The sequence below is a fragment of the Chenopodium quinoa genome, unplaced genomic scaffold (genome assembly GCF_001683475.1).
Source record: "Chenopodium quinoa cultivar QQ74 unplaced genomic scaffold, ASM168347v1, whole genome shotgun sequence".
Taxonomy (NCBI): Eukaryota; Viridiplantae; Streptophyta; class Magnoliopsida; order Caryophyllales; family Amaranthaceae; genus Chenopodium; species Chenopodium quinoa.
The window spans coordinates 9379662-9387810 of record NW_018742418.1 but is presented as its reverse complement, the minus strand read 5'-3'; the positions used below and the strand labels follow the sequence as shown (position 1 = coordinate 9387810).

Genomic DNA, 8149 nt, shown 5'->3' with positions numbered 1-8149 from the left:
TGCATTTTGATATATTTTGATATACTTTCAAAAAACCCATAAATACTACTAATTCAAATGTTAAATTATAAATAAAACGTAATTGAAAAATAAAAAAAATATTATTAATTATAATTAAAACGTAATTGACAAATAAATAACAATCTTATTAAGTTATAATTGAAACGTAATTGAAAAATAAATATAAAAATTATAAATTTTTATTATATTATTTTTAAACGTAATTGAAAAGTAAATATAAAACTTATAAATTGTTATTAAATTATACATTTTTATTAAATTATTTTTAAACGTAATTAAAAAATAAATTATTTTCACATATTTTAATTGTATTGGAAAATTAAATATGTAGTATAAACATTATTTCAAAATAAAGATAAAATAAAAAGATGATGTGTATTATGGTGGGGTATAGTAAATAGTGGAGGAAAAAGTGATGAGAGGTTTTTTTTTACTCCTCATTGATGTAGTGAAAAAAACATTTGATGAGAGAAATTGTATGGGAGGAGTGAGAAAGTGGGTAGAGAGAGATTGAGAGGTTTTTTTTTTCCTCACTGCTGATAGTGGTCTTAATTTAAGAAGGGGGAAGCAAATTAATCCCAAGCAAACAAAGTACCACTTTCCAAGAAGCATCCTTTACTTATTTAGGAGTAATTATATATACTAGTATAAACAAAATTAAAATTTTATCTCACTAGGCACTAGGCCACTAGCTCTTAAATTTTAGTTCATTTAATCCAAATTAGCAAATTTTACGTACTTATTATATTGCCGCCAATTTAATTATACTTAAGTTTCTTTGGTAAGAGTTTTTTTTTTAGAGTTTTTAGCTTTTTGAATCTATTAGAGATTTGACCATTATCAAAAAGTTAATTTTAGTATTTGGTAAAAAAAAAATTTATAAAAGAGCTTTATCGACTTAAAAAACTCTTTTTGAAAAAGCTAAAAACAAAAGCTTTAAAGTTAAAATTAGCTTATAGAACATTTATCTTTTTAGTAGTCTCATAAATTAAACAACTAACTATTAACAGCTAATAAAACCATTATTATATTAATTAATTAAACTAATCAGTTATATTAATCAATTACCAGCTAATTACCAAATAGGATCTTAATAAAGTATCATCGGTGTTTGTTTTCAAACCAAAAATAAAAATGTATGTATCATCGGTGTTAGGCATACGATTAGATCTTTTGGAGGAAACAATAGTATAAAACGCCATATAAAAGTTTCAAGAACGAGAAAAGTACAAAAATATTACAGTAAAAAATTACAAAAACAAAAGCCTGGGCACATTAATAAGTGCATGCAATGTTGTTTGAAAAGTCAAATTGTCTTCACATAATGCCTCTTTATTTCTTCCCAAAAATGTTTATTGTGCTGAGATTTTTTTTATTAATTCTAGCACGTGGTAAATTATATATATATATATATATATATATATATATATATATATATATATATATATATATATATATATATATATATATATATATATATATATATATATTCCAATTTACAGAAAATCAAATCTTGTAATTTTTTTTTCTTTTTCTTGACAAAAGGGTAAACAAGAAAAGAACACACACAAACCTTGGAATTTAAGTGACTCTGAACGACAATGGCATGGTTTTGGTTTTCCATACGCATGCTTTATATTTTAGACATTTTGGGAAATGATATGTTGGAGTGCAGCATTTCCCAAAAGTTTCACCAGTGCCTGCGTGCTCATGTTAAAATCATCACTTGCCTGAAATTTATGTGTCATGACAAATTGTTGGTAAATTAAACGTCATACTTACCATGTGTCAAACTTCAATTCTCAAATATGTATGACAGGATTGACAATTTATAAAATTTTGAAATTTAAGATCCTTAAAAAAGTAACAGTCTAGATACTTTGACAAATAGTTGTTGGCGGTTGGCTGGATCATTTGACTTGTTTAACCAGTTGAAATGTTGGCTATTTATACTGCCTTTTGAAATTGGTTGTTTATAAAAATGTTTGGTAAATTTAGTTGGTGGTTGTTGGCTGTTTATTAGATAATTTGTGGACCAACAAGCCAAAAGCCAACAAAAAAAAAGCCACTCATAGCAGTTTTTTCGCTGAATGAAAAACCAATTACCAAACACTTTTTTTGGTAGTTCAACCACGTAAAAAAACCAAAAGCCAAAAGTTAACCAAAAAGCCATTTATCAAAGATGACCAATATATAGTTGTTCAAGAGATAGCTTATACCAAGTATGATAAAGCATATTCTTTTACTTTTTATATGCAATGCTTAGGGTTATCATTTTTTAAAAAAAGCTGAATAATTTCAATGCTTAAGGTATTTTTTTATCGGGTAATGCTATATGTAGTTTTAAGGGCTAAGAATAAGCATTTTATATCTTTCCTATTTTGATACTCCGTATTAATTTAGAAATGTATGATAAAATCACGCACAAATCAATGTAATTAAATTATATTTTTATTTATTTTTCCATTTTTAGCTTATTATATATAACCCTAAATATATAATATCATCCTTTTTTGTCTAGCAATTTGCAATTTGATAATCCAACTTGCAAATAATGATAAATGATGATATTGATTTCATGTTGTTGGTCAAGGTAGTAATATATGGTGTATTTGTGTGCGCAGAGTCAGATGCATAGGGCTTAATTAAGAGGACCCCAAAACTAGAAAGCGTTTAGTTTTATAGCATCAACTTCAATTTTCGTTGGACTACTTCATTTTGACCTCTTCACTTTGTACCATATTAATCTTTTATCTTCCCATACTTAATGCCTTCATTTTAATATGAACATTATTACATATTTCAAATTTAGGGATCAATATAGTAATTAGATCTGGACTACTCTCTGTATTTCATAAATCAAGATTAAACTAATGCATGCTGAACAGCACGTTCTAATAATTAATCTCTAGAAACTAATGGTGCATTATTAAATACTCGTATAATTCATGGATAAGTAGGGTACTTTAGGAATCATATTACTTGAGACTTAGGATGAAATAATATGTAGTATAAGTACATTATTTCTTCCCAAACAGTCACCGGAATGCCAGAGTTATTCCATCCATTTTCTGTTGATGGTTCTGCCTTCCTTTTTAGTCCATTCATTAATCTTATTATATAGAATATCTCCTTTTATGAATACTTATTTCAAAGTTGTAATCCCTAACTTTAGATGAACGATCTAATGGCCTGGCACTTCCACTAACTCACATATGTATTTTATTAATTATTGTTTATTGCCAAATAATGTCCTAATTATTAGGTCCTCCTTAAATTAGCCTATTAACTCTATTCTATACTCCCTCAAATATTTCACTATTACACATGCTAGAGGACTAATAACTGAACCAATTAAAATTTTAAATTGATGGTTGAATTATGGATTAGTTTTAATACCCTATCAATTCAGATAAGGATTAGTAATTGATACATGCATCTAACGAACCACTATAAAACAAAAAAAAAAAAAAAAAAAAAAAATTAGAAAATTAAAGCTATGCAAATTACAAATTCATATTAATGACATTGATAGAATAGTTTTTCACAATTAATATCCTAAACTATAAAGATTACCCTTTTATGGAGTATGATCTTAGTTCAATGCTTATTATATGTATCATTTATACCTACATACTCCCTCGCTCTGCTAGCATAAAATCGACTAACTTTTTAATCGGGGCCGTTTCAAAAAGTTTGACTTGTATTTACTTTTTATTCTTCTTTAGGCAATCCCTGTTATAATTATCTTACTTTTCATAGTTAGCTCTATTTAACTTATATAGACTATGTTCTTTTGGACTTATTTTCGGTTCAATTTAGTTCAAATCAGTTCATCTTAATTTAGTTCAGTTCAATTAAATTCAAATTAGTTCAGTAAATTAGTTTCGCTTCAGTTTAATTTAACTCACTTCAGCTGACAAGAACATGGCGTTATCAGTTTGACAGTTATAGACTTTTTCATAAAACCACATACTTTTTTTAATGGCATGCATTCTCTTACCATTTTCACTTTTTCTTACAATTACTTTTTTCAAGCATTCCTATATATAAACAAGAGTACAAATGTGGGGGTCAATTAGTCAATCATTCTAAAATGAATGGAGTACTCTATACCAACATTTATAATAATCCTAACATGAGTAATATAAAGAAAAAATTGGTTTTAATAATCTCAATTTTGACCGATTTATTTAAATAATCCCTAATTTTGATTATTCTGAAATAATCCCAACTTTTATAGGTGTCTTCTTATAATAATCCGAACTTTTATTTTTGTTTTGCATAATAGTCCCAAAAGGGATCAGCAAAAGCAACAAAATAGCACTTCGGATTACTTTAGGAAGATACCTATATAAGTTTGGGTTATTCCATAATAATAAAAAGTAGGGATTATTTAAAGAAAATCAATCAAAGTTGGGATTATTAAAACCAATTTTTCCTATAATAAATCTTAATTTAGACAAAAATATATCATGGTGAAGTTGATAAAATAAATGAGTGGCATACCTTAGCAAGAATTGTGATATTAATGGCATAGCTTCCAAATGGCATGGTTTGGCAATTTAAAGTGGTTAAATTAAGCTTTCCAATTTCCTCAAGTATATGGTGAATGAGGCCATGATTCTTAAGAGAGTGAACCCTAATGAAGATATTGTTGTTTACAACCTTGGCCTCAATTTCCAAGTTATCATCAGGACTCATAATTTTGTTGGAATATGAAAAAGAATTAGCAGCATCATCAAAAGTTTGCGTTTGTATCTTGTTAACAAGACAAACAGACTCCATTGTTCTCTTCGAAGTCTGTTCTTCCAAAACTTTGGCTCGATCTTCAAGTTGTTTTAGGTACTCAACTGTTTCACCCAGGATTGATGCTTTGTCTGTCTGCATTGTTTCACAATATATTATACTCGTATATCATTCTAATTGAGATATTTATCTTTGGTATGATATATAATAAGTGTGAGTTAAATATATATATATATATATATATACATATATATATATATATATATAATAAAAGCATATTGGTTAATCCGGCTATTTGTCAACTTAATTCATTAATTACTTTAACTTAATTAATTACTCTTAATAACTTAAGTAATTTAACTTAATTCATTAAGTTAAATATACTTAATTAAGTTAAATGTACTTGAACATAATTCATAACTTAACTTAGCTACTAATTCATTTTCTCTTTACAAAAATTAAAAATAAAAAACAACTTACTCCATTAATTACTAAACTCTAAAATTATCATTAACTAACAGATGCAAGTATTAGAGAGTGAATATCAATCCCTACCTTTTAAAAATTTCAAGTATAACTTTTATGAATAGTGTACAAATTTTTATATTCTAAAACTGTTTGTTTACTTATTCGCCTTTATTAGTGTTTTTGAATTCACAAGAATAGTGTAAGAACCTTTATATTCCTAAAATTATTTATTTACATATTTTTCCTAATTAATCCTATCAATGACTAATTTCTCACAACAAATCAAACCGAAATATATTAGCCTAAAATACAAAAGAAAATCTACAACATCTTGTAAATTTTTTTTTTTGACGAAATACAACATCTTATAGTTATTAATATAATGATGAGTGTGTATAATACATGGTTGAAGCGGTGATTGATTAAATTATATCTACGGTTGCCCTCAATTGAATGCCAAACTAAAAGAACAAAAGTATTTCACGATCACCTGTATTAGTCATAATAATTGAATAAATGAATTTATTTTCCCTCAAAAAATTTCCAATCCAAATTAACAATTAAACTACTTTAATTAGTATATGAATGTGTAACTTCTTGAGACCAGGAATTAGGGCAGAGAGAGCAATAAACCCTTGAGTCATTTTCTCCCTTCGCCTCCTCTCCGCAACTACATGCTCATTAGAAGTCAACATAACCCTCTTGTTATTACCATTACTAAGTTCAGGCTTTGTTTCAAAGTCCGAGCTCCCAAAACATATGAGCTTCCCAGATGAACTCCAATCACAATCAATACTCGGTGTGATCTTATTCGTCGCCTCCATAACAGGCTCGAAATTGTTACTCTTTATTTTGGTGTCCAAGATCAAATCTGGTGCTTGAAAAATATCTTCGAATTCAAATACATCGGAGCTCATCATCATTTGACAATGATGCATTATTGATGTTGGATCTTCGTTCTCCTGCAAATAAATAAAAATCATTATGGAGTATTCTATATGATGAAAATCCCTAAATGTTTATTGTGGAACATATTACTCTAGTTGGTTTAATCAAAGTAGGTTAAAAATACTTACAAGATCAGATAACCATTCTCCGGAAGACATTTCCATGAATTTGCTACAAAAATATATGAAAATAAAATTGCTAAGAAAGTTAACAAAATTATCGTTTTTCAAGATACACATGCGCAATAAATTGAAATCATATATAAATTTAATTACTACTCCGTATTAAAATGTCATGTTGAAGGGATTTAGGGATTTAATACTACTGATTCATAACTTCAAGTAATTAATCAAGTACTATTCAAAAAATAATAATAATAATTAATCAAGTAAATAATTTAATTCAACAACCATTGAAGTTTGAAATTACATAAGGGTTGGAAATGATGCTTACCTTGAAAAAGATGTCAAATTAGGATGTTGAATGGAAATGAAATTATGGATGATTTAATTATAAAGTAGTCCTAAAATGCACTTTGGATTTGATTATTAAATTATATCGACTTAAAAAATAAAACATGTGGGTTACTGCTTACATAGACGGGTTGTTATGCCCAGATAAGTAAATAAGCGTGTTGTAGAAAGCAGTGGCGGAGCCAGGATTTGTAATCCGGGGGGACAATTTTTAGATGTTTAATAATCGACAATAATTATAAGAAAAAAGAAATTGATCACATAAATTGTTTAATATATATTTGAAATCGCTTATGAGATATGACAATTATTCTTATATGGTGAAAGAGGAGTTGTTAAAAAATTAATTGCATATTAAGAAATTTATTAACCAAATTTTTTTTTTATGCTTGTAAACCCCAATTTTAAGGTATGTAATCCTTAATAATCGATAAATATGATTTATCAAATGATAAGCATTTACACAAATTGATAGTAGATGTAAAGGGATTTGGGTTACATTTTAAAAAAAAAATAATAATAAATAAATAAACTTTCTTTGACTAAAAATAAAATTGGAAACTTAGTTCCAAACAAGCTATAAAAAAAATAGAATTTAGGCACACATAATTAGAGAGATAAAAAAATACGGAGACATGTGTTCATTACAAATAGTTTAATAACACATTAGTAATCACTATCAACAAGGCGATACTTGATTAAACAGTTAAATGAGAGTAATTAGAGGTTTGAAGACTTATAATACTTTGTATATATAAATTACATACTATATAATGAAATTTAAAAACCAGTAAAAAAAAAAATGGCAAAATCCAAAAACAAGAAAAAGAAGTTAAATAGGAGCACTTTGTATAAACTATAAAATGAAATAAAAATAAAGTCCAAAAATAACAAAAAGAAACAAAAAAAATGATCGGGTAAAGAATCGAACCTAGGATCAAAGAGAAATACAAGCTTTACTCAAGCCCATCAACCACCAGACCAAATGTTGTCTTTGTTATATAAGGTATACATGTAAGGTATTTATTCTTATTTACAGCATTTATTTAAGCTAACATAAATTAAATTTTTTTTTGGAAAAATGGGGGGACAACCGTCCCCCCTTGTTCCTACATGGCTCCGCCCCTGGTAGAAAGTCGTCCTTGCTTGACCGTTCGCAAGGGTACGAGTAAATTGTGATTCTTTATTTATTTTATTTTAGTTTATCTACTCCGTATTTATTTATACGCATTACAATTTATTTATTTATATTTATGACGTGGGGTACAGAGAAAAAAGTTGTTGATTGTACGCCTTTTATTTTGGTGTTCAGATTAAATCAGTTTTAGCTCAATTGCAAGATTTGCAACTTGTTTGTTTGAATTTATTTTAACTACCTAAATTATCTTAACTTACTTAAATTTATTGGAAATTGTTTTTTAACTTATTTCTTAAAAAATAAAAATAAAAATTACCTTACCAGAAATTATTTTAATTTTCTAAACACGTTA

The 8149-nt window shown here is 27.1% G+C and overlaps 1 protein-coding gene across 1 annotated transcript; it reads right to left on the bottom strand.

Annotated features, from left to right (window-relative positions):
* Positions 1–3928: 3928 nt before the first annotated feature.
* Positions 3929–7701, bottom strand: LOC110714609 (transcription factor NAI1-like). The gene is made up of 5 exons (XM_021893158.1): positions 7697–7701; positions 6315–6357; positions 5808–6200; positions 4531–4905; positions 3929–3937 (listed from the first exon to the last, which is right to left on the bottom strand). Exons 1-5 carry the CDS (start codon positions 7699–7701, stop codon positions 3929–3931), a joined length of 825 nt encoding a protein of 274 aa, XP_021748850.1.
* Positions 7702–8149: the final 448 nt, after the last annotated feature.